Source organism: Arachis hypogaea, chromosome 1 (assembly GCF_003086295.3).
Source record: "Arachis hypogaea cultivar Tifrunner chromosome 1, arahy.Tifrunner.gnm2.J5K5, whole genome shotgun sequence".
Taxonomy (NCBI): domain Eukaryota; kingdom Viridiplantae; phylum Streptophyta; class Magnoliopsida; order Fabales; family Fabaceae; genus Arachis; species Arachis hypogaea.
Window position 1 is genome coordinate 98964611 of NC_092036.1, and position 27111 is coordinate 98991721.

Consider the following 27111-nt stretch of genomic DNA (forward strand, 5'->3'; position numbering starts at 1 on the left):
ATTGGTTTCTTATATTTATTTTTAATATTATAAAAAATATGCAAACACGATATTAACCCAACATATATAGGCTAATGTGCCCTTCGTCTTGGTTATTGAGATCATTGTTGGCACAAAAACCCCACTCCTTAATTAGTATAATAAAATAATATTAGTGGAAACATATCATGGGCAATCCTTATCTTTAAGCTGTGCATAGGATGCCAAAATCAAAAGAAGACATCCAAAAAACTTAAATTAAACCTTCTAGTCTTTGTCAAGTTTCTAAACATTTGTAATTTAATCAGACATGAAAAGAAGATATATACTGGCTCTTTTTTTTTTTTTTTATCATGGACGAGGACATTGTGCAATTCAACTATATTAGTTATATAAGTGTTTTTTTTTTTTGTACCGATAATATATAATCAGATTATCTAATTATTATGTATGAAGATTTTTAAAAAATATTTAATATTAAATCGGATAATTTGTTTTTATTGTAATTATTTTTTTATTTTTAAAATTAACACTCTTATGATTCATGATTTATGAATCTAAAAAACACTATTTTTATCCCAATATAAAAAATAATTTGCGTTCAACCTCCTAACAAAAGACGCGCATAAAAGAGCAACGTAGGCCACCATATGCTAAAATAAAATGAAAAAACAAAAAGAGCTTTATGTTTAAATAATGGCCTAAAAAACTAGCTTTACAAGTCATACACTCCATAATTGACATATATTAAAGTTGTTGAACTGCAAGTGCCATTAGTCTAACCCAAAGTTAACCATAAAATAAACCCCATGTTGATCTCAAAAGAGGACTAGATGCTTCGAGAATAGAGTTGAAAAAACAATAGAGTAATTCTAATTCACGTCCAAATGTCACGCCATAATTCATTTTAAAGAGGGTAAGTCATCAACTCTATCAGAGGTAACCATTGAAAAATACAATATACGTGTTGAAAATTATATAGTTGTTATTATCACCACGCAATTAATGAATGCACTAGAGAACTCAATTGGTTTGAATAATTGTTAAAACTTAATTAAGAAGGGTTGATTAAAGTAATAAATAAGATACAAACAAACTCATATCCCATAAAGAATATAATCAAAATAAATATGATAACACAAAAATACAGTGATATTTACTAAGTGTGATTAACAATAATCACTCTCTCTCACTCAATCAAAAACTGTAGCCAGCAATGAATGGAAAGCTAACTTTATTGTAAAATGCTCTAACTGCCAAAAAAAAAAAGAACTGAATCTATGAAACACGATGAGAGAACGAAAACAATCAGAATTCGGAACTATAACGATAACATCAATCTCTGTTCTTCATCATCTCTAACAGAAAAATGCTGCAGCAACTAGTGAGATCAGAGTGGCAGAGAACCCGACAGCTTTGAGAGACGAAGCACCGGAGTCCTTTGGTGGTGGGCTAGTGCTACCACCGGAACTACCTGCCGGAGAGGGAGAAGAAGGATTGGAAGGTGAAGAACCCGGAGAAGGTGTCTCGGAGCCGGAGGGGGAAGGGGAAGGAGAAGAGGGGGTGCTGCCCGTGCCACCGGTAACGTTGATGGCAAGCTTCTGACCAGCGGCACAATGGCCGGAAAATCCACAGATGAAGTAGTGTTCACCGGTCTTGTTAAGGGTGACTCTGACCGGTGAAGCGTTGTAGGTTGCGATCGGAGAACTCGTACTGCATGCATCGTAGTTGTTCTTTGTTACCTCCTCCACGTTGTGTTGGTTCTTTGCGAAGTTGAACACTGTAATAAACATTCAAACAGTTACTAAAATATTACAAGTAATCTTTAATAATAAAAATTCAGATTCAATTAATTTTATATGAATTTAATAGTTTAAAATTAATTAAATAATTTAATTAATTTTTATTTAATAAATTTTTAATTATCAATTTTACCTTAAATCCACTGAATCTAAGTTTTTATCTTTAATTTAATTCTCATGGAATAATTATGGATTATCAAATTCACCCGAAATTTCCAAAAAATAAAAAATCATACCTAGAATGTCTCCAACTTTGAAGGTCTTGCCGGAAGCCCAAGAAGTGTAGAAAGAAGCGCCGCCGCTAGTAGGAATGATCCATCCTGAGCTGCCTCCAACGGTGTAAGTCACCGGAGCGGAAGCTGGAGCGGAAGCCGGAGTGGGGGCAGGGGAGCTTGATTTTGGGGCAGGGGTAGGGCTAGCCGCCTTGGGTGAAGAGCTAGGCTGAGGAGCAGGGGAAGGAGAAGAAGCCTTGGTGACGTTAACTGCGAGCTTCTGACCGGCGGCGCAGTGACCAGTAAAGGCGCATATGAAGTAATGCTCGCCAGTCTGGTTGAGCGTGATGGTGGCTGGGCTGGTTGTTACGGTGGTAATGGCATTTGTACCGTTGCATGCATCGTATGCTGATTTTGTCACCTTTGCAACGTCGTGTTGACCGTTGGCGAAATTGAACACTGCAATCAACAAAAATGAATTCATGTCAATAAGCATGATGCACACCATTGAAACGGTATATATATATATATATAAATAGTTATGTTTTGTACCAAGGGTGTCTCCTTGCTTGAAGGTTTGTTTAGAAGCCCAACTGGTGTAGGTGGAGGCGCCGCCGGAGGGGATGGTCCATCCAGTGGAGTCTCCGACCACGTGACTTGTAGCTGCTGAGCCATGGAGAAGCGTGGCTACTATTGCTACCACCAACACCAAGTTCCTTGCCATGCCTAATATATGTGTTCTTAGTTTCAGATCGCCCCTGCTCTTCTATAATTGCTTTCTACTTTCTAGCACTCTTCTTTTCTTTGGTTAAGTTTTGTGTTTGTATTTATAGAGAAAACAGAAGAAGAGTTTTGATAGCTATCTTAATTTTATTAATGTTATGAATATGAATATTGGGCGGTGTGTTGGAAATTAGTAAAGTGATTTGGTCAACAGAATTGTTGTTATGGTTATTGTTAAAGCTTAGTTGAAGGGTGCCGAGATTTGTGACTTAGGCGCGTAAAGACGAGAGACTAAGGCTAGTTCAGTTCACCAAACCATTATTGACTTTTATGCTTCTAACGCTGTTAACATGGACTCAATCTCAATGCTTTTGGGAATTGGGACCCACCAAATGGAGAAGCTGCCAGGAAAATTCCAACTTCCCTTGATTCATGAACCTTCAAAGTTCAAACTTAACACAACGCCATGCTGACGATTATGCTGTAATTTCATTCTATTTGTTTGTAACATAACCAACCTTCTTCAGCATTTACAATTGCTATTACCGTTGAAAACAGCTAGAAATAGAAAGATGAGAGAGTATACTCAAATAATTATCAAATTGCTCCACAGAATTTAAGAGATTATTTTCACAAATCAAAATTATTCTTACTTTATTTAACCTTATATTAAGGTGACATAAAATTGTACCTATACAATTAGTAATTCCTCAAATTATTTTCAAACAAGAACAATTTTGACTTGTGAACATAATTTTTAAGAATCTATCAAACTTTTTTCTAATTTTTTAAGTATAAATGACCAATTTTTATTCTTTTATATATATTTTTATTTATTTATTATTTTCTTTTATGTAAATTTAAATATATATTTCGGATACGTTTATTTTTAAGCTAAAAAAACTATAATTCGATGGTATCTATCAATTGTTGTTTAACTTTTGTCTAACTTACTTTTTGCAGTAAGTTTTGAATTTTTAAAAATAATTTATTTTTATCTTTTTTAAATTAAATATTAATTTTTAATTTTTTTTAATAAATAAACACCACTTTTTAAATACCATAGCATTCACCTAAAAGGAAATGGCTAAATTAAAGTAAAATTTTTGTGACAAGCACGTTTTGATACAAATGTGCAATTTTGGGTGGTGAGTTGTGACTATCCAATTACAAGAATTGGATTTCATCATAGAATAAGCTGCTCAAACTTTAAAATGATACTTTGTTTATTATTTTTGAGTCACAAGTTCCTGCTTGAAGAAGTCTAAGAACTTTTATTTATTCGTGAGTTTCCTGGGTCAGAACTTCCCTTGAAGTTTCATTATTAGCACTATAATGATCACTTCTTTATTGTCCCATATTCTTTTACTTTTCTTTCTATATGAATTGAAGATTGGGGCATAGCACTTCTAGAATTGGTCATAATAATAATAATAATAATAATGTATTATAATTGCTATTTTCATGGCAAAGGAAAGCTAAGTTGACTTGACACCGATGATACAATTGACTTGCCAAGAGGTAATGTGTTTTCATCATTAGTTAACTAATTAATCTGGAATTATAAATGTGTTCAGTTCAAACTTCAAAATAATGGTGATGATGCAGCAATATTCAATTGAATAAAAAAATACTAAACCTGTTGTGTTTTCACATGTTATGACCTGATCTAAAGCGACCAAGTTTGTCAAAAATGGCAGCTTCACTTCTAATTAAGAAGCTATAGACTCTACATTATGACATATTATTATATCTTAATTTAACATCATAAATTTGTATCTCTCTTATTTTGAATTCTCTTGCTTTCTACAAGAGAAAAATTGGAATCATTCATAGCAGAAATCCATTCTTGTTGGCATGGTATTAAAGTTTCTTAAACACAAGCTAAGGTCTTTAGTTTGTAAAATGCTCAAAGTCAAAAATACTGAAATCCATAGTTGTATAAATTCTATGCCTATACATAATTGCAACTTTGCTCTAAAATATTTCAATTTTCTGAAGAGTTTGTAATGTATGACTCTTGAACCCATGACCTTAAGGTCACACAAAGACAACTCAAATGTCAAATATATATTTGATCACTCTAATCATCCATCACCATTTTGTTCCAAACAAACTATTCTTTGAGACTCTGACTCCATATGAAGTTATAACTCAACATGCCACAAATTGCTATCTCACAAGTCACAACAATAAGAACTGTTCTAAAATTGGAACAAAGTTTTGAAGGTAATGGTTGTAATGAAAATAGAAAAGGTAGTAGAAGCTACAGAAGCAGATGAGCCACTTGGAGGAAGAGAAGGAGGAGTAGAACTAGAAGGAGCTTTTCTTGGTGCAGAAGAAAAATTACCAGTGACTACTTCAACACTTAGCTTTTGGCCACTGCTGCAATGTCCTGAGAATGTGCATGAAAAATAGAACCTTCCAGCACGGTTAAGGGTCACTCTGGCTGGTCCTATCACATAGAATTCTATCTTCTCATTTTTGTCGCATTTTTCGTAGTTATTCTTTGTAAGTTCTGCCACTGAATGGCTCCCAGATTCAAATTTAAACACTGCAAAATCAAGTTACCTCAAGAATAAATGTTCTGAATGTATCAAAAATGTAAAACTAGATATGAATGTTTTTTCCTTTTCTTTTACCTAGGGTGTCATTCACTATGAAAGTATGGTTTGAAGCCCAATTTGAATAGAAAGAAGCACCACCAGGTGGATAACTAGTCCACCCTATGCTTTCTCCTCCAACTATGTGTTCTTCAGCTTTTGTCACAACAATCATGATCATTGCAACAATAATTGCAACATTCTTCCTCAATTGACCCATCTTCTGAAGAGAAAAGGGCTGGAATTGTATTCTCTAAGTGTTTTATTGAATATATAAAGAAGAGATATAGAATTGAAGCAACCATTTCCAGTTGCCTACTTGGTTTGAATTTTTTATACACAAGTGTTGTTGGATCATTCATAAAGTCAATGGATGGAAAACGGTAAAATAAGCATGTAAAGTATGTTATTAAATATGAGCATAATTTAGCTGATATATCAAATATCAAGTCACTAGAAATTAATATAAACTTTTAAGAATGCTCCTGTCTTTGTCCTTGAATTATTTGGCTACAAAAAATCCATAGTAGTATCATTTTATTCATTAATTCATTCCATTTTCAATGCAGCTGGAAACAAAAGCTTACAAAATAAACATTAACATGAACAATGAGACACCCTAGTAAAATTGTAACACACATAACTTGGAAGTGCTGTCATGCTAAAATGGATCAAGCTGATACAAATTCTAGAACAAGATGTTTATGGCAATGAGCATGAGAAGAACAGAGAAAGTAGCAGCAACAGAGAGGCGTGACGCCGGGGACGAAGGAGCCACGGCTGGTGCAGCCTCCGGGGAAGAAGAAGAGGCCATGACATTGACACTAAGCTTCTGGCCAAGGGAGCAATGAGCCGGGAAGGCGCAGGCGAAATAGTATTCTCCGGTTCGATTGAGCTTGATCATTGTAGGTCCAACCTCAAATGTTTCCATCTTGTTCTTGACACTGCAATCTTTGAAATCATCCTTTGAAAGTGTGACAACATTATGTGTCCCAGTTGTGTAGTTGAAGACTGCAATAAAGAAATGAAAGCAAGTAGTTCTTACTTCTTAGAGTACATGACATAACAAAATGTTTTCAATAATTCTGCATGGCAAAGAGATTGAGTACTTACCAAGAATGTCGTTTAGATTGAATGTAGTTTTAGCAAGCAAATTGGAGTAGAAGGAGGAGCCTTGAGTAGTAGGAATCATCCATGGAACTACATGCTGTGCAGCTTGTGCTAGTGATGATGCCACAATTAGTAGCAGTAGAATTCCAATGTTAGTAGCCATGAAAGTGTAAGAAATGTGTGTGTTGAGAAGAGTTTGAATGACCTTATCTTTGTTCAAGTTGCAACATATGGTTATGGAAGCAGAGTTGAGATGAGAAAAGGCCAAGGTTAAGCCATTACATTCTTGTCTTAATTCATAGAGACAATGATATCCAGAAATATTGGAAGACAATAAAAATCAGTCATTACTTTTGAATTTAAATTTCAAAAATATCAATAAAATAGAAACAAATATTATACTCGCAAAATAAATAATTCAGAGTAAAAATATTCATTTGTTCTTATAACACAAAAATTTCACCTTATAACTTTTTATGTATATTAATATATTAAAAAATAGATCTTCTCCATTTTTTTAATTGTTGTAAAAGATAATCTATCATCGTATATTTTTTAAGTGAAACAAAAGAACATGTGAAAAAATGTCAAATAATAAAAGATTACACCTGAGAATATCAATTAAAAGAAAAAATTTTAGAAAATCTATTTTTGTAATATAGATATATGATAGAATTTACTAACGTCGTTTAATCCATATAGACCATATAGGCGGTGACCCGGTATTTTGCAGTAGTATTTCCGTGACATACCATATTAAATTACACATATTTTATAAGACATAAATTTTGTTTCTTTTATTTTTTCCACTTCTAAACATGTTGAATCTTGGTAAGACTTCAACGGATACTCTCAGAATATAAAAAATAAACAGATTTCATAGAAAAAAAGACAAATTTATAGCTATTTAATATAATTGGAAACTTTAGAATCTTATATTTTCAATATCATCATTCCACTTTATATTCTTTGTTGACAAAACCCCTAAAACAAATGATAAATTTTATAGTAGACCACATCCAAGTAAATATGGGAAAATGCTTTATGTGAATGTATATATAAATGATTAGGCATTTGCTGAATATTGAGTTCAAAAAAAAGGACATCAGCATTTTTTGATATTGCTTTTTATGAGAATATGACAATGAAATTGTATACAGTGGCATGTCAAAACCCTTCATCAGAAAATCAGCAGCATCAAAGCACACAGAGATACTATCATGGTGGCCATGCTATCAGCACTTATACTCTGCAAATCAGTAAAATCAAATAGGAACCAGTTAATACCACTTGTAATCACATAATGTTTTCAATGTCAATGCTTGTAAACTTTCACTGAAAATGATTGCAGAAGAATAAAGAGACATCTGTTTCTCAAAACACTACAAATTAATATTCTGTAATTCACAAACACAATCATGATTCATGACTCATGATAAAGATTTCTAATTTCTTAAGGGTATGGCCTTACTAAGGGTTGAATTGCTTCTCATGCTGTCTCATTAATTTAGACTTAATTATCACAATCATGATATACAAAATTCCAAGGAACTATTATGAGGCTAAAGGTGAAATACAGCCAAGAAATATAGTGAAGGAAATCTATCTACAAATCCAGCATTCATAAATAGCTGCTGGAATTTGTCGAAAAGAACAGGGAAGCATCCGAGTCGGTTGAAATCATTGAAGAAGAAGGTTTTGGTTTACATCCGTGTTTGCACAACCAACCACCAAGAATTATATGACCAACTTGATTGTTGATCCTCTAGATAGTTTCACACATGAACACAAATTTCCTAGAGGGATAAGATCATCAACTCAAAAGGAAAATAGCTTGTATATGCATATATTCCAAAAACCTTGGAACATGGTCTTTTTGTTTTCCTAGGAATAAAAACAAATCAGCCTACAACAGATGAATGGCAATTAGAAAAAAAAAATGCAAACTTGTTTGACACTCCTTTTTCTGGATGTGCAAAAACATTTAATTGAGCTTTAAAAAATATAAAATAAAATAAACAAACAAGTATTAATTGAAATTTATGGTACCTTCAGAGATAAGCGAGATGATCGCGCTGCATTAAGTCCGTGAAATCCAATATCATATGATATATTACCATCTGCCTTGAACAGTCCATAGTTCCTCTCAGAACTTGCTCCAGGCTTCGAATCCTCATTGAAAACCGCAAAGATGTATGCCTTCACAATATTTTTAGGCCTATGTGGAGTTCCTTTCCTCTTCGCAAGCCTTTTACGCAGATTATAATTGTACGTCCTCGCATTAGTCATGTTTGCTCCGGCTTCATTTGGATCTCCATTCGAGGCCCACCCAGTCTCAGTAACTATGACTTCCATTTTGTTAAATCCAGCATTCTCCAAAGCAGAATAAGCTGCATCAATCTGAGCATCAAGCATGTTATCATAGTGCAGACGAAACTTCGGATCATAAATTCCCTTTGTCGGTTGAAAGAGAGCATAATTCAAATCTATATGTTCTGGATCACTTGCGTAGGCTAGGGAAGGGTAAGCATTCAAACAGAAAGGAGAGCCAATTTGTGAGAAGAACTCCAATAGTGGCTTCATATACTGAGTAACACTGTCCTTAAACTTACAAGAGGAGGGAGGGTATGAATTCGAAAATACAGCAAACGAGTTAGCCGTAGAGATCTCAATTTGCTCATGTAGATTAAGTTTCTTCGTAGCGTTATAAATATTTTTTGCAGCACCCAAAAGTTCCCCCCACAAACTGTAGTCTTCCCCACCCAAAACTTCATTCCCAACGGCAATTCCACGAATAGGCGTGCCCGGAAGAAACGACTGCACATTGTCTTTGACCCAGTTCAGAGCATGATCTGCGTTCGAACTCATGTCTTGCAGCTGCCCATTGGGAAGTCCAATAACAAGATTAAACCCAGTTCCACTGAATGCCTTGAGAACACTGTGATCAGCATCATAGATTCTAACATTCCTTATTTTTGCTGCTCTGAGAAGAGTAACAACTTGATCAGGTGAGGGGATGTTATCTGCAATCCTCCCATAATTTATACCGTATGTTCCGGTGAATGTTTGCACTGTTAAGGGCACTGAAAATCAAACAAGGAGAGGAAATAGCTCCCATGAACATGATGTGACTATAATGAATATATCACTAGAATTAATTTGTATAAGCCAACATCATGTAGCTATTCACAGTGATTTGAATGAATGAAATTGGTGCTAATTATATGCATATGACAAGTCAAAGTCTAAAGCTATCCAGTTAGAACTTTGAAAACTCCATAAGGAAAAATCCAACCTAGATTGCTTAGATTGGAGCTACAAATTGATACAATAGGAATAATCATCCTACATCAAAGGAACAGTGGTCCCAGGTGAATCAGTAAGGAAAGACCAATTAATGTCATCATCATCATCATCATAATTTTTTGTTATTTTTTTAATCATATCCATATATAAGTGAAAATTAAAACCTCTCACTGGAGAAGAGACAAAGTGAAACGCCAAAGAAAGAAAAGAAAGACAGAAAGAAAGCTTGGTCTCCATAAAAGACTCAAATTTTAAGATGAAAATGACAAGAAACGATCCAAAACTAAGCGAAACAAAATCATCAAGTACCCAAGCACAGACCCATGTTGATACAGAAGCATAAGTACACATAAAAATTAGAAAGAAGGAAAAGAGCATAAGAGTAATCAATAAAAGTTGAAATCAGAAACAGAAAGAAGATAAAGAAAGTACCCATTTGAGCGAAGGAGAGCAAGAAGAGTAGGTGAAAGGGGCCATGAAGAAAGCAAGAAGAAGAGATGTGATTGGCCATGAAGAAGGTGTAGTGAGAGTGAGTTGATGATGATGATGATGATGGGGTGGTCCAAAAGAGGGTCAAAATTGGAAATTGAAAAGAGTGGTTGCAGTTGCAGGCAGTGCTTCTTCTTCTTCTTCGAGAGGCATGCCATAAGACAACAAAGGAACCCGCTTTCTGCGTTTGGTGCGTTGAACTAGACCTTCAGCGCTTCTTCCATCGTCTCTCTCTCTCTCTCTCTCTCTCTCTCTCTCTCACACACACACACACACACACACACAGACACAGTTACTCTCTCTGAATGCCAAAGTTACGATCTTTGAATCTAATTTGAAGCATGTGAGAGAGAAAGAGAGCGACTTGGGAATCAGCAGTGGTTGAAGAGTGGAAGAATGAAGAGAAAGGGAAAAGCCAAAAGGAAGGAACACGGAGAGTGGTTTTGGTCTTCTTATAGTCTCCAAAACTGCCATAAACTCTTTATTTTCTTTTTTCTTTTTATTTGAATCTTTCTTTCTTTTTGTTTTCAATTATTTTCAGGTTGCAACAATAACTGATCCCCTTTTCATACCATGAAAAATAAGTATCTTTCTTTTCAACAAAGAATTGTTAATAAAAATAATTGTTCATTATATTACAGTGAAGAATTTCCTTTATGTAAAGATAATATTATATACAATTATACTATATGTACATAAAAAAATTAGTTGCTTAATCAAATATTATGTATTTATATTTAAATATATATTATTTTATATATTTATATTTTAATATATATTTTATATAAATAAATAATTTAGTAGTTGAAATTATCTGTATAAAAAGTCAACGAATTATAATTTAAATAATATAATTTTTTATTTTATAAAAAAATTTTGAATTTAAATTTTATTTTTAATTTTAAAAAAATGTAAGAAAATAAAAGGTATAATTTGATTAAATGATTAGTGCAATTTTTTATTTTCATGTTATTTTTCAGTTTGACAAGTTGAGGACTAATTCGTTGCTGTCCATTTAAAAGTTGTCGCTAATAAATTGTAATTACATAAACAAATTTGTATGACAGCATCTAATAATTGGCTAAATTACATTCAACAAGAAATAAATAATGCGTATTTTGTGAGAAGATGAGAGTGTAGCTTCCAATTTTACTGAACTTGGTTCAATTGGTCAATGCCTAGTGCCTACTGCCTACTATTATTTTCATTCAACTTCTCAATGCCATGTTTTAGGTTCTGTCTGTGGTTTCGTATTTTCCATGTCAAGTCATTGTTTACTTCAATCCCACCGCTTCTACTCTGGCACGTGGAGTTCACGCGCCTCCAACGTTGGTAGCCGACCTTGGTGATTGATGCAGAGAGTCGGTTATATTATGTGCCAGCGCTTACAAAACAACAAACAATATCCTCATTCTCTTTTCTCCATCTTTCACTTTTCTGCACTCTGCTACTTTTCTTAAATGCCATATTTTTTTCTCCAAAAGAATTCCCACACAAACAAAGGACAAATGTGGCCAAAGTTCTTGGAATTTCATAAATTCATGTTGTGTTTTTGAACTGTGTAGAAATTAGTATATATTGAATAGGAGAAAGTATAGAGAGGTAATGGCCTAGACATACGACGCTTATAATGGAGGTTTAGAAAGTATTAGAGATATGACTATTAGTGTTACATTATCCTATCAGATTACGCTTTTGGGATGAGTGGGTTCATGACATGGTATTAGGGTTCTAGATCTGAAAGGAGGTCAAGAGTTTGATTCTTGATGAACTCCAAAATCAACTTAAACTCTTTGGATGAGTGATTTTATGACATGAAATGTTTATTATCCCTGATATTCGGATGGTTATTCTGGATAGTATGAGTGATGTTCATTTTATTCGTGGATCAAAGATTTAGTCTATTGTACACATTATACGCTTAGGTCATTAACTCCCTAGCACTACTCATTGAATAATTGGATTAATACAAAATATCTAATGATAAAAGTTTTACCATTAACAAATATTATTACAATTTTATTAGGTAAATAACGAAAATTATGAGCAATGAACTTCATTTTTTTAGTTTACTAAACATGAATAAATACGATTAATTTAAAATTTGAATTTTAAAATAAAAAAGTATAAGAAAATAATGTATATAATAAATAACATAAACAACAAATTAAAAAAAGAATATAAATTAATTTAAATCCTTAATTAATTAATTAATTAATTTTAAATTTTCAAAAATAAGAATTTGCACGTAACTTCATTCTCCATTCATACGGTTATTTCATTGTCTTACATCCGTCGTTTACTATACATCTTTTATATTCGGTCCACTACCACAATTCGTTATCGTCACCAGAAATCGTCGTCCAGACGCAATAGAACGTCGCCGTTCCGCCTCACGCCGTTCAGACGCAACAGAATGCCGCTGTCCCTCCACCCCTTGCAGACGCAACCAAACGCTGCTCTCCCCAGCACCCGTGTAGTTGCAGCTGTAGCCACTGTACCCGCACCGCTCTCAGATGCTGCTATAGCCACACTCTCATAAGTTTTTTTACTGTCTTGTGCGCCTTCCGTAGCCTCTTCCTGTTGTTGTTTTGTGATCACGGTTCACAATTGTCGTTGTTAGAAGTCCCAAGTTGTAGACGTGGTATTGGTACCGTTGTATACTGGATGTTCATTTTATTAGATATGTAGATGATTATTTTCATTTTAAATTAGATGTTTAGTTTTTTGGATTTGATTCAAGTATATACAATTAAATTATACTTGATGTTCATTTTATTAGGCATGTAGATGGTTAATTTTATTCTTAATTATATGTATTTTTTTTACTGATAAGAGAGCTGGGTAGAGAAGAAGCAACGACACTGATGCTTGCTGTGAGAGATGGATTAACGCAGGCCAGTGTGATTAGTGAAAAATGAAGTGCTGATGATGAGAGGGTTTGGGAGTGTAGTGTTGCAGTAGTTAACAGAGTAAGAAGGAGATTGTTAAAAATTGAAATGTGAAAAATAAAATTTTTGATAGGAGTAATTAGGAGTGAATTTTTTTGTTTTTAATTTTATTGGGCTAGAATTGCAGTCTATTGTTTATATTATTTACAATTTCCATTGTTTATCTAGCAAAGCTATTTAAAATTAAAATTAATTTTTTTAACCTATTATTTACGTTATTAAAAAAATGTTTTCTTATGCTTTCTCATATTCTTATTTTTTATTAATATTTTTTATGTTTTTATAAATAAATTACATAATTATTTATATATATAAATCAATATAATTTATAATTATATTTATCAAATGTATATATATAAATTAATAAATTTTATTTATTAACGATAACTTAATATTTATGTTAACAGTTGTGGATCAAAATTACTAAATTTTTTTGGCTGCAAGACTTTTTAAATACCCAATTCTTTAGTATATAAATTATTCAATATATACTAACCCAATTATTAATTCACCTTTTATTAGCATCATGCTTACTATTATTTTATATATTTAGTTAATAAAAGATAGGTTAAATATTTATTGAGACTCTCACAGAGGATATTACAAACTTGTTCGATTGTGCGGTTACTGGACGGTTCGGGTGGAGATTTAAGGAGGCGGGAACGCTTCGCTCGCAATTGTGCTGGGATCAGACCTGTCGAGTAGCCGTGCTCTCTCGTTGTGGATGGTGGGGGTGTCACCTGCAAAGACACTCCGACGCTCTAGTCAGTTAGTGTGCAGGCGAGAAATAGGTTAGGTGGAATGTGTGACGTACCTTGGGGGAGGGGTAGGACCCTCCCCTTATATACTATGTTAGATGTGGGTCCCACGAGGGCGGAACCCACCTTCCTCGAAATTTCCCTGTACAGCTGTGGCGGCCAGCTGTCCCGGACGCGTGTTCGGGTCGGTTATAAGTGCGTCATCCGATCGTCTAGGTCGGGTGGTTTGTGGGTCGGGTCGGCCCAAGTTCCCTTTGAGCCAGGCCGTAACAGTGCCCCCAACACGTCAGCAATAGTTGCGTGGGCTGTTGGTGGCGTGTTGTCTCCGATCTCATGCGTTGTCGCCAAGTCGGCTGTCCGTGGGGGAAACGTGCCTCTTGCGCACGTGCCTGTTTGTTGCTGGGGCGATCATTTATTGCCTCGTTCTTCGTGTCGAGTAATAAATGCTCATAATGGGTTTAAAACCCTTTGTGCAAAGACTAATATGCCCCTCGGCTTTCTCGCTCCTTTTGGTGGCAGTTTTAAAACACTTTTGTGATGCCTTTAGTGTTCATCTGACATTTACCCTTTCGTTTCCAATTCAGCTATCCCCATCTTCTTCTCCTTTAGTGACTCCAGGGCGTTGTTCTTGTCTTCCTTTCGGATTTCGCAGTTCATACAGGTAATTGTGCATCCTTTTTACCTTCTTTCGTTGTTCTTTTGCTTCTGTCGTTGCTTCCTTTGCATGTTGTTTGTTTTAACTTTGCATGATGGTTGATCCTTGATCTTAAGTAGGCGCTTTAGGGGGAGGTTGCCGTGTTAGGATGGGTTTTGTTTGGGTTTCACCCTTTGGCCGTGTTTAGTTTTAGTTGCAGAATAGGTTGTGTGTAGTTTCGGCGTTCACTCCGAGCACCCGACCTCTTAGTCTAACTGGGTGGTGCCCATGTAGGTATGGCTCGCATCGCCTCCCGGGCTTCCCCTTCTCCCGCGGCGTACGACCCCTACGCCTGGGTTGTTTCCGATTTAAGGGACTCCCCCAATCAAATGGGCGAGGAGGAGCTCACCGAGTTCCGTCAAAATGAGTATTTATGCGGCGGAACTGACGAGGAGTCCAACTACGACGTCTTCGTCCCGGCTCCCCACGAGCGTCTATACGAGATCAACTTCAGCGCTCCCCGAGTTGCCGATTGGATTTGGTTTTACAAATCCATGTTTACTCAAGTAGGGGTTCGTATTCCTTTCTCCGCCTTCCAGATGGCGCTTCTGGGCCGGGTTTCCGTGGCACCGTCGCAGCTGCATCCGAACAGTTGGGCTTCAATCCGCTGTTTCGAGATGGTTTGTGAATATCTCGAACTGCCGGTGTCCGTGGATGTTTTCCTTTTCTTTTTCAACCTTACAAACCCTTCGAAGGAAGGGAAACATAAGAAGGGGTTCATGTCTTTTCGGTCTGCCCAAGGTCGGAGGATTTTTGGCTTGTTTGAGGACTCTTACCACGGGTTCAAAGATAAGTATTTCAAGGTCCGCCCCGTCAAGGGTCGTCATCCTTTTTGGTTGTCGTTAGAGGGGGCACGCCTCATCCTGACATATTGGAGCTTCGGGGCGGGATCCAATGCCTTTATTAAAGTATCCTACAAGGGTATGTCCGCGGTGGATAGGAAGATTGTCGATGTGTTACTGGCAGTCTTCGGGAGGAATCATGTGAATCCTCACCTCCTCATGGGTGATCGGAAAGTCGGTCGGAACTATATTTGTGAGAAGTTTTAACTTGCTTTGCTTTTAGTTTCTTGCTTTTTTCAATATTTCATTGCGACTAAACAATTTTCCTTTCCTATTTCAGTGGGGATGTCTGCCGAGGTGACGGGTCTCCCTGACTTGTTCCAGACCTTTTTGTGCGCGAGTGATGACGAGGCGGCCAATGAGAAGACGGCTGCTCCCCCCGAGGACAAGAGCAAGGCCACTTCCGATCAGGGGGTTGTGGCCGATGAGGTCAGTAACTCGGTTCAGGATGCCCTGGCTCGCAGCGACAAAGAGGTGCGCGTTTCTCCCTTTCGCGAAGTGGCCAGTACTGGGGGTTCGACGTCCAACCCAGTGACTGACGATGATGTGGAAGAGGTGCCCAACCTCAAAAGGAGGAAGATGTCTAGTAGTCCCGAGGGGGTTCTTACTGTGATGGAGAAAAATTTTGACGCCGGGAATTTCATAGATGCGCAGCTGATTCCCGGCACTGAAGAGCATTTCCACGAGTCATCTCTTGCCGGGCAAGCGAGGTGGATGTATCGTACCCTCCTGCGCGGCGCAGTGATAGCTCGGAAGGCCGAGTTTGAGTTGTCTGGGATGGAATCTCTCCGCAAGAGGTTGGAATCTGCCGGGAAGGCCAACAATGCTTTTAAGCATGAAGTTGAAAATCTTCAGGAGCAACTTACCCAAGCTAATGAGAAGCTCCAGGCTGCTGAAAATAAGGCCTCTTCTACTGAGAAAAAACTGGAACAGTCTGATGCCACCGTTTCACGACTTGTCGAGCGGAAAATGGCCTTGAAGGGTCAAGTCGGTGTGGCTTAAGGGCGGGTCACCGCACTAGAGAAAGAACGCGACGAGGCTGTTCTGGCGAAGGAGGCTGTCGAGACTAAGCTCGCGGGCTGGAAAACAAAGTATAAGGAGGTCGTTAAGCAGGGGAAAGGTGCAATACTGGCGACTGAGGAAGCCCTAAAGGCTCAGGTCAAGATCGTTGCCCCTGACTTCGACACGTCGGCAATTGGTGTCTTCAAGATGATTAAAGACGGAAAGATTGTTGACATGCCTAGGAAATGATTTCTTATATTGTGTAACTTCGTGAAACTTTTCGTAAGCTGTTTTGTTTAACTTTTGTGAACAATTTTTGGGTCGTTTGCCCGTCTTATTGTAGCTAACACTTTCCTGTTCGTTTGGTGTGTCACCGTTTATATTCACCATTGTCAATCGTACTAGTTTTACCGTATTGATGGTATTCTGGCTGAGCTAGGTCATGGCTCTTTAGTGTAGCCGTTTGTTGTTGTGGTAGTTGACGGGCTCCCAGGGTGATTAGTCCCGGGGCCGCGTATTATCATCGCGTCGTGTGGAGTTCATTTGCGCAATGGGTTGTTCAAGAAAAGTAAACAAACGAGAATTTTGACAAGTATATGTTAGTCGGTAATTGCACAAAAGGTCTATAAGCCATAGTGAAAAGTACAATTTCATGGATTGACTACTTAGCTCGTTTGGTCGGTAAACCATCACGCGCACTAGGAGTAGAACCTTCTCAAGTTGCTCGCGTTCCACGTTGTTGGGATCTCTTTACCATTGAGCCTTTCCAACTTGAAAGCGCCTTTGCCGATCACCTCTTTAACTTTGTAGGGACCTTCCTAGTTTGCCGTCAGTTTGCCCTCTCCCGGGGTCGGTAAGCCGATGTCGTTGCGCCTTAAGACGAGGTCGTTTGGTTCAAACTCCCTTCTGAGTACTTTGGTGTTATAGCGCAGGGCCATTCTTTGTTTCAGCGCTGTTTACGTCAGGTGGGCCATCTCTCTGACTTCGTCTATTAGGTCCTTCTCCACAGCTTCCTCCACTCCCTTCAAAAGTAGTCGTGGGCTCGGCTCCCCGATCTCCACGGGTATTACCGCGTCTAGCCCATATGTTAGTCGAAAGGGAGTTTCTTCGGTAGATGACTGTTCGGTTGTGCGGTAGGACCAGAGGACCGAGGCGAGCTCGTCGGCCCAAGCACCTTTTTTATCATCCAGCCGCTTCTTAAGTCCTAACAGGATGATCTTGTTTGCGAACTCAACCTGTCCGTTTGTTTGGGGGTGCTCAACTGAGGAGAACTTTTGTCTTATGCCCAGGTCGGTGAGGAACTCCGTGAACTTCTTGTCGGTAAATTGTGTCCCGTTGTCAGAGATAACGATCTCCGGGATGCTGAACCGTGTTATCACTTACCTCCACATGAACTTCCTGCAATTGGATGAGGATATGCTGGTCAGCGGCTCGGCCTCTATCCATTTGGTGTAGTAGTCAATGGCGACTATGAGGTACTTAACTTGTCCAGGACCAACCGGGATGGGCCCCAAGAGGTCGACTCCTCATTGAGAGAATGGTCGGGAAGACGTTAACAAGCTTAGCTCGGAGGCCGGTGCCTTGTGGAAATTGGCGTTCTCTTGACACTTGACGCACTTTATAATGAATTCTTTAGCGTCTGCCATCATTGATGGCTAATAGTATCCAGCTCGGATTAATTTTCTTGCTAGGGCTTTGCCCCCTATGTGATGGCCGCAACACCCTTCATGGACTTCCCTGAGGACGTAGTCCGTTTGGTCAGGGTGTAGGAATTTCAATAGGAGCTGGTTGAGTCCTTTTCTGAACAGCTGCCCCTGGATGATCGCGTACTTGGCTGCTTCCCTTCTCAGTTTCTTAACATCTTTTTCGTCGTCGGGGAGTTTGCCGTTTTCTAAGAAGCTGGTGATGGGGTCCAACCATGAGGGGCTTAGCCTTGATAGGTGCAGAGTGACCGCCGGCTCCCTCACCATACCTTGGATGAGAGATCGGTTACCTTCTCCCGGTTTCGTGCTAGCCAGTTTTGATAGGATATCTGCCCGTGTGTTCCTTTCTCTTGGAACGTGGTGGATCGTGACCTCCTCAAACTTCTGGCTCAAATTCTTAACTTTCTCCAAGTACTTTTGTAATAGTGAGTCTCTGGCTTGGTAGCTCCTGTTTACTTGGGAGGTGACTACTTGTGAATCGCTGCATATTTCCAACCTTGTCGCTCCAACTTCCATTGCTAGGGTTAAGCCCCCTATGAGGGCTTCATATTCTGCTTGGTTGTTCGAGATGGGAAATTCAAACTTGATCGACTGTTCGTATACGACCCCGGCTGGGCTTTCCAAGATGATCCCGGTGCCCCCGGACGTCTGATTGGAGGCTCCGTCCACGTGGAGCTTCCACCGTGTGTTCGTCTCTTCGATTGGATCCCCCCTCACTTCTACCAAGAAGTCAGCCATCGCTTGTGCCTTGATTACTTGCCGGGGTTCGTACCGTATGTCATATTGGGAAAGTTCAATGGACCAAGTCATCATCCTTCCCGCCAAATTTGGTTTTTGGAGCACTTGTCGGATTCCTTGGTCCGTCCTTACAACAATCTGATGACCTTGGAAGTATTGTTTTAACCTCCGCGAAGAGGTCAGGAGTGCCAGAGCTAGCTTTTCCAGTTTGTTGTACCTTAGTTCTGCCCCTTGTAGGGCTCTACTCATGAAATAGACTGGCTGTTGAGCCCTTCCTTCTTCTCGTACCAAAACCGCAGCCAGGGCTTCTCCTGTTATGGCGAGTTATAGATATAACGGCTCCCCGACCTTTGGCTTTCTGAGCACAGGGGGTGTCGCCAGGATTTCCTTGAAGTGTCTAAAAGCTTCTTCGCATGCGGGCGTCCATTCAAATGCTATCCCTTTCCTCATGAGGTTAAAGAAGGGTAGGGCTTTTGTTGCCGAAGCTCCGAGAAAATGGGATAACGAGGTGAGTCGTCCTGCCAATCTCTGGACGTCCTTGATACAACCCGGGCTCTTCATCTAGAGTATCGCTTGGCATTTCTCAGGGTTAGCTTCTACCCCCCTTTGGGTTATCATGAACCCTAGGAACTTTCCAGCTTCCATGGCGAAGGCACATTTGAGGGGATTGAGCCTCATACCGTGTTGTCGGAGAGACGCGAATACATTTGCCAGGTCATTCAGGAGGTCGTCGGGTCGCGTAGTTTTCGCGAGGATGTCGTCTACATAGACTTCCACTGTCTTGCCTATGAGGTCGCGAAATATTTTGTTCATCAGCCTTTGGTATGTTGCCCCTGCGTTTTTTAGGCCGAATGACATCACCTTGTAACAAAAAGTTCCCCCAGGCGTTATAAATGCTGTCTTGTCCTCGTCGGGTCGGTGCATCAGTATCTGATTGTAGCCGGAGTAGGCATCCATGAAGCTCAGATACCGGTAGCCCGCCGCCGCATCGACGAGTGCGTCTATGTTAGGGAGGGAGAAACAATCTTTAGGGCATGCCTTGTTGAGGTTGAAGTAGTCTACGCACATTCTCCATTTGCCGCTGTGCTTTTTTACCAGAACTACATTCGAGAGCCAGGTTGAGTAGTCTAGTTCCCGTATGAAACCTGCTTCTAGGAGGCTGACCGTCTGCCTGGCCACCTCCTCTGCCCTCTCCCGCGACATCTTTCTTCTCCGCTGGGCTACCGAGCGTGCTTCCGATTTGACGTCCAGGTGGTGTGACATGACTTCGGGGTCTATGCCCGGCATGTCGGCCGGTGTCCAGGTGAATAAATCCCCATTGGCCCTGATCATTTCTATCAGAGGCTCCTTCAATTCGTGTGGAAGGTTTCTATTGACAAACGTGAACTTTTCTTCCGTGTCACCGACCCTGATCTTTTCCAGGTCCCCCTTCGGTTCTGGTCTGGGCTTGTCGTCTACACTGCCGTCTAGGTCAGCTAGGAACACCCCCGACGCCTCTTTAGATTTCTTCCTTAGGGAGAGGCTGGCGTTGTCGCAAACGACCGCCGTCTCTAGGTCTCCCCTAATGGACCCTATGGATCCGTCGTCGGTAACAAACTTCATGACTAGTAGCTTTATGTTGATTATCGCTTCAACATCGTTAATCGTCTTCCTCCCCAGGATGATGTTGTAGGCCGTGGAATCTCGAAGAACCACGAACTCAGCCATTGCCGATCTTCGGCCTTGGGCCTGTCCCACGGAAATCGGCAGGGATATCAATCCATCTGGCTTGATGAAGTGGTCGCCTAATCCGATGACCCCGTGCTGATGAGTCGATAGGTCGGCGTCCCTTAACCCCAGTGCGTCGAACACATTGCAGAACATAATGTTCGAGTCTTCCCCCGTGTCGACAAGGATTCGTTTGACGAGGCCAGTTCCCACTCTGGCCGTGATGACCATGGGTGGATTTTCGGGGGTCTCGTCGAACCACTGATCTTTCGGGCCGAAAGAGATAGATGGGGGCTTCTTAGAGCTTCGCATCTGCGAGGAGGAGACCGCCAAGACCTTGGCGTCTTTCTTGTGCGCCGATCTCGACCTTGGTGCGGTGTTTTTGGTGGTTACTACGTTTATCACGGTGAGACCGTGGTCTTTGTCTTCTGGCTCTTGTCGCCGCTTTGCCGACCGGGTCTTGCCTTCCTCGTCTTGGTTGCGATGTCGCCTCCTCGGCTCCCTTATAAGATGGGAGAATTCTGTTAGTTTACCGTCCCTTATCGCTTGCTCGAGTGCATCTTTCAGGTCAAAGCAGTCCTGTGTTTGGTGCCCATAACCTTTATGGTAGTCACAGTAGAGGCTCTTGTTTCCCCCCGTACGGTCCTTGAGTGGTCGGGGCTTCGACAAGATTCCTTTCTCAGTTATTTGCTGGTAAACTTCCATGATGGGGAGAGTGAGTGGAGTGTAATTGGTGAATTTCCTAATCCGGGGAAACAGTCTGGGTGCCTTGCTCGGCCCTCCCTCTCTGGCTTGCTCTTTCTGTCTCTCTCCGTTACTTTGTTGCCTAGGTTGATTGTAGCCGGAGTGTCGTTTATTGGCAGCCATGACCTGGCTGACTTCCTCGTCGTTTATGTATTCCTTAACTACCGTTCGGATCTCGTGCATCGTCCAAACCGGTTTCGTGGGGAGGTGTTTTCGGAAGTCCTCGTTGAGGAGGCCGTTCGTCAGACAGAGGCTGGCCACCGAGTCGGTTAGGTCGTCAATTTCTAAGCATTCCATGGGCCTTTGGGTTATCCCGAGCAAGTTGATCGGGTGCTTTGCCTTTGCTATTCGTGTTGTGAATTGAGCTAAGAAGGCACGGCTGATGTCCGAAAACCTATAAATGGATCCCTGCAGGAGGCCGTTAAACCATCGGATTGCAGGTCCTGCCAGGGTGACCGGGAAGGCCCGGCACCTCATCTCGTCTCCTACTCCCTCCAGATTCATTCTAGCCTCGAAGGCTGTGAAGTGTTCCAGAGGGTCTTGGGTTCCATCGTACCTCATGTCCGTTGGTTTGTCGAAGTGCTTCGGCAACCGGACCTTGAGGATGGACCGATGGAACGGGGTGACGCCCATTATCACGGGGCACTGTGTCCTCACAGGTCTTCCTTCTCCGTCCTTGCGATCTCGTCCCGTGGGGCGCGTTTCCTTGCCTCGGGAGTAGATGATTGTGTCGTTTCGTCTTCACGGGATGGGCGAATCTTCTCGGGTGCTTTCCGCTTCCGTTCTGGAAGCGGAGGCATGCCGGGGGTGACTCCGGTGGGAATCTCTCTCCCGGCTTTCAGGGGACGGGGAGTAGCTAGGATCGGTGGTTCGTCGATCATGCTCCTGATCGGCTAGTTGTCGTTCTAGGTTCTAGACACTATGCCGTAGCTCCTGCATTATTCTGGCGCTGTCACCGCCAGTTCCTCCGAAGGGTCGCGTCTCTCGCGTCCTTGTGCGTGGTTCAGTGCGTGGTCGGGGGACCTTCGTTGCCCTCCCGGTGAGGCGACAGAGGCTGCCCCCTCTGCGCCAGCGTTCGGCCTTGGTCTCCAAAGCCCGGCACGACGTCCATTTAGGCATTCCCACAGATGGCGCCAATGTTCGGTTGTGCGGTTACCGGACGGTTTGGGTGGAGATTTGAGGAGGCGGGAAAGCTTCGCTCGCAATTTCGCTGGGATCGGACCTGCCGAGTAGCCGAGCTCTCTTGTTGTGGATGGTGGGGGTGTCACCTGCAAAGACACTCCGACGCTCTAGTCAGTTAGTGTGCAAGCGAGAAATAGGTTAGGTGGAATGTGTGACGTACCTTGGGGGAGGGGTAGGACCCTCCCCTTATATACTATGTCAGATGTGGGTCCCACGAGGGCGGAACCCACCTTCCTTGAAATTTCCCTGTACAGCTGTGGCGGCCAGCTGTCCCGAACGCGTGTTCGGGTCGGTTATGAGTGCGTCATCCGACCGTCCAGGTCAGGTGGTTTGTGGGTCGGGTCGGCCCAAGTTCCCTTTGGGCCAGGCCGTAACAAAACTAAATTTGACGAGTATTATATAGAGATAATTAGTTCCTCCAAAAATTAAACTTTTTACATTTTAGTAGGCAGAATTTATATTAAAGAGAGATTGAGTAGACTAAAAATTATTTATTATAGTAATAATATTTATGTTTTATATAAAAAAATATAAAATTTATACATAATTTATTTTTTGACTGTGAATTTACATAATAAATATAGTACATTTGGTTGATGTATACTGATAAAATTTGAGCTGTTACAAAAATTATTAAAGAGTTTTTTAAGAATTGGATTAGAGTCTCTGATCAAAACTTTGAGCAAAAAAAATGGCTAGTAGAATTTTTTGCAGTTATTTAAAATATCTTATTAGAACGGAATAATAAAATATTCCTAAACTCATAAACATGTGTTGATAATATTAAAAATAGGTCATTTTTAATTATAAAAAATAATGTAGTATTAATTTATTTAGTTATTGATGACAACGTCAGAAATGACAACTGTTCATACCCTGGGTCGAGCTGTCCGACCCGGGAAGTTCGACAGACAAAGCGACCGACCTCTTTAGGTCAGGACAACCCGACTTCTTTCTTAAGAGCTCGGCCAAGTCACCAGGAAAGCCCAAAGAAGGGCCCAAATAGAGGAACATGCCCCAAATCCTAAGGCAGCCCAAGCCTATAGGGATAAAGGCAGTTCCGTTGAAGATACGCTGACCTCAACTCAAAGATAAAAGATAAGATAAGATAACTAACTTATCTTATCCAAAAGGTCACATCTCACCATTATAAATACACTGGAGCACCCAGGTATAATTCATACTCTGATTCTACTCAATACCTGCTTAATACCCTTGCTAATTTAAGCATCGGAGTCCCTTGCAGGTACCCCCACCCTCCGGGGACAAAGGAATCAGCACCACCACCAAGTCCAACAAGTCGGACACAACAGCTCCGGCCGTCTCCCACCAGCCGGACACGTTAGCACCGACCAGTACAGAAGATCTCATCCGAGATCGACCTCCAGTTTCAGGTAACCCTCGGAATATTGGCGCCATTGCCGGGGAACCTAGAAGTCATCCCATTACCTTCGCGGACGACCATGACAACAACCACGATTCAGGTCTGGAGGATCTGACACCGCACAAAAACGCGGATGTCACGCTACAAAACACTTCGGAAACCAACAAAGACAAAGACTCACCAAATTCAGGGGCAATAGAAGCGCTCCTGGATCGCCTAAAACAACTGGAAAAAGAAACCCAACAACAACGGGAAATTGGAAGAGATCTCCAAAGAGAGGTGCGGCGACGTCGGGAGTTGGAAGAAAAACTACAGTAATTGGAAGCCGATCTCAAATCAAAAGCCCCCCGGGCTAATCTCGAGGAAAATGCACGCAAAGAGCAAGACCCATTCACTAGGAAAATCATGAAAACCAAAATTCCAAAAGACTTCAAACTCCCGGATATGACCCTGTATGATGGCACCACGGACCCCAACCACCACCTCAGCAGCTTCAGAAGTAGAATGTACCTCACTGACGCCCAGATGCTGTTCGCTGCAAGGCTTTTCCAACAACTCTCACAAAGACAGCGATCCGATGGTTCGACAACCTACCCCCGAAGTCCATCTCAAGCTTTGATGACTTAGCTAAAAAATTCCTAGCCAGATTCTCCATTCAGAAAGATAAAGCCAAGCACGCCCCCAGTTTACTAGGGATCAAACAAGGAGATCGAGAGAGCCTCCGCAGCTACATGGAGAGATTCAACAAAACATGCATGGACATACAAAGTTTACCAACGGAGGCCGCCATCATGGGACTCATCAATGGCCTACGAGAGGGACCTTTCAGCCAATCTATATCGAAAAAGTACCCGACCTCCTTAGACGAAGTGCAGGAGCGGGCAGAAAAGTATATCAACATGGAGGAAAACGCTCGGTTAGGAGAAACCTCAAAATCAGGGGCCTCCTACCGAGACAAAGACAAGGAATCCAAAAGAAAAGAAGATTGACAAGGGGAGAAAATCAAAAAATACCATAAACTACATCCCTCTCAGGGCATCCCTGGTCGAGATATACAAAGAAGTCTGCCATACGGAAAAAATTCCCCCAGCACGGCCACTCAAAGGAAAAAGGGGAGGAGGAAACCGAAAGGAATATTGTGAATACCATCGAGTCCGAGGACACTCCACAAATGAATGTTTTGACCTAAAAAACATCATAGAAAAATTGGTGAGAGAAGAAAAATTAGATCGATTTCTGGCCACCCGAGAAGATGATCAAAGAAGGAGACGAAGGGATGAAGATACCGACCGAACTGAACGATCACCTCGGACACCGGAAAGACTTGTCCACATGATACATGGCGGATTTACAGCAGGGGGATCTCCAAAACCTCTCGCAAAAGATATCTCAAGAAGTATATCATGTCGAGGGAGATGAGGAAGCCCTCAACATCCCAGCAATAACATTCACTAAGGAAGACGCATCCGGAATCATCACACGACACGATGATCCCATGGTTGTCACCATCATATTAGCAAACGCCAACCTACACCGCACCTTGATAGACCAAGGGAGTTCTGCCGACATCTTATTCAAGACAGTCTTTGATAAACTCGGCTTAGAAGAAAAAGAACTTAAGGCATATCCAAACAGTCTGTTCGGGCTAAGAGATACCCCGGTGCGACCACTAGGATACATACCGCTACATACGACCTTCGAAAAAGGAAACCAATCCAGGACTCTCAAAATAGACTACATCATAGTCGATGTACGTTCAGCTTACAATGCTCTCATAGGTCAGACAACACTCAACCAACTCAGTGCAATAATCTCGACCCCACACCTATGTATGAAATTCCCAACTCCAAAAGGGATAGCCACGATAAAAGCAGACCAGAAGATGGCACGTCGCTGTTATAACGAAAGCCTAAATCTCAGAGGCAAAGGAGAAGAATTTCACACAATCGAGCTAGGCGGAGTTCAACGACGAGAAGAACTTCGTTCCCAGCCAGAGGGCGAGATAGAAAAGATTCAGATCGGGGACACCTCAGAAAAAACAACTAATATCGGCACAATCCTAAAAGGAGATTTAAAAGAATTATTAATACAATTCTTGCGAGATAACGTCGACCTCTTCGCATGGAAAGCTGCAGACATGCCATGTATCGACCCTAAGCTAATGTGTAACAAGTTGGCGGTCTACCCAGGATCTCGACCGGTGCAGCAGAGACGAAGAAAACTTGGGCCAGAACGATCCCAAGCTATGGAAGAGCAAGTACAAGCACTCCTGGAAGCAGGATTCATAAGAGAAGTCAAATACCCACTATGGCTAGCCAACATTGTCATGGTGAAAAAATCAAATGGGAAGTGGCAAATGTGCACCGATTACACCGATCTCAACAAAGTGTGTCCAAAGGATCCATATCCACTCCCAAGTATTGACGCTCTGGTAGATGCTTCCTCCGGATACAAATATCTCTCGTTTATGGACGCATACTCGGGATACAATCAAATCCCCATGTATCCACCAGATCAAGAAAAGACCTCATTCCTAACACCAAAAGCAAACTACTGCTACATTGTAATGCCTTTCGATCTCAAGAACGCAGGAGCTACTTACCAAAGGCTAATGAATAAAGTCTTCTCAGATCACATTGGAAAGATCATGGAAGTCTACGTGGACGACATGCTAATTAAAACACAAAGTGAAGAGACATTATTGTCCGACCTAGCCCAAGTGTTCGACACCATTAGGAAGCATGATATGCGACTCAATCCAGCAAAATGCACCTTTGCGGTAGAAACAGGCAAATTCTTAGGTTTTATGCTCACACAAAGAGGAATTGAAGCAAATCCAGATAAATGCCAGGTCATACTCAACATGAAGAGCCCAACCTGCGTCAAAGAAGTACAGCAACTCAACAGGAGATTGGCTGCCTTATCCCGATTCTTAGCAGGAGCCGCGATAAGATCCCTCCCCTTCTATGCTACTTTAAGAAAGGGAAAACAGTTCGAATGGACGACAGAATGCGAACAAGCCTTTCAAGACTTTAAGAAGTTCTTAGGACAGCCACCTATCCTATCACGACCACGAGAAGGAGAACCAATCATATTATATCTCGCAGTAGGAAGTAGGGCAGTAGCGTCAGCACTGGTCAGAGAAGACGAAAACGGACAATAACTCGTCTACTTCATTAGCA

The 27111-nt window shown here is 41.0% G+C and overlaps 4 protein-coding genes across 4 annotated transcripts; all 4 read right to left on the reverse strand.

The window, feature by feature from the left end:
- Window positions 1-1006: 1006 nt before the first annotated feature.
- LOC112701890 (blue copper protein) lies at window positions 1007-3054 on the reverse strand. The gene is made up of 3 exons (XM_025752681.2): window positions 2546-3054; window positions 2018-2452; window positions 1007-1759 (listed from the first exon to the last, which is right to left on the reverse strand). The coding sequence occupies exons 1-3, from the start codon at window positions 2715-2717 to the stop codon at window positions 1338-1340; spliced, it is 1029 nt and encodes a 342-aa protein (XP_025608466.1). The 5' UTR covers window positions 2718-3054; the 3' UTR covers window positions 1007-1337.
- A 1312-nt stretch (window positions 3055-4366) lies between these two features.
- Window positions 4367-5539, reverse strand: LOC112701905 (early nodulin-like protein 14). Its single transcript, XM_025752706.2, has 3 exons — window positions 5359-5539; window positions 5138-5270; window positions 4367-4445 (listed from the first exon to the last, which is right to left on the reverse strand). Exons 1-3 carry the CDS (start codon window positions 5537-5539, stop codon window positions 4367-4369), a joined length of 393 nt encoding a protein of 130 aa, XP_025608491.2.
- Window positions 5540-5824: 285 nt separating this feature from the next.
- On the reverse strand, window positions 5825-6948 carry LOC112701913 (mavicyanin). Its single transcript, XM_025752718.3, has 2 exons — window positions 6433-6948; window positions 5825-6330 (listed from the first exon to the last, which is right to left on the reverse strand). The coding sequence occupies exons 1-2, from the start codon at window positions 6590-6592 to the stop codon at window positions 6008-6010; spliced, it is 483 nt and encodes a 160-aa protein (XP_025608503.1). The 5' UTR covers window positions 6593-6948; the 3' UTR covers window positions 5825-6007.
- A 505-nt stretch (window positions 6949-7453) lies between these two features.
- On the reverse strand, window positions 7454-10853 carry LOC112701895 (glucan endo-1,3-beta-glucosidase 14). Its single transcript, XM_025752695.2, has 3 exons — window positions 10168-10853; window positions 8479-9512; window positions 7454-7678 (listed from the first exon to the last, which is right to left on the reverse strand). Exons 1-3 carry the CDS (start codon window positions 10244-10246, stop codon window positions 7610-7612), a joined length of 1182 nt encoding a protein of 393 aa, XP_025608480.1. The 5' UTR covers window positions 10247-10853; the 3' UTR covers window positions 7454-7609.
- Between the last annotated feature and the right edge of the window lie 16258 nt (window positions 10854-27111).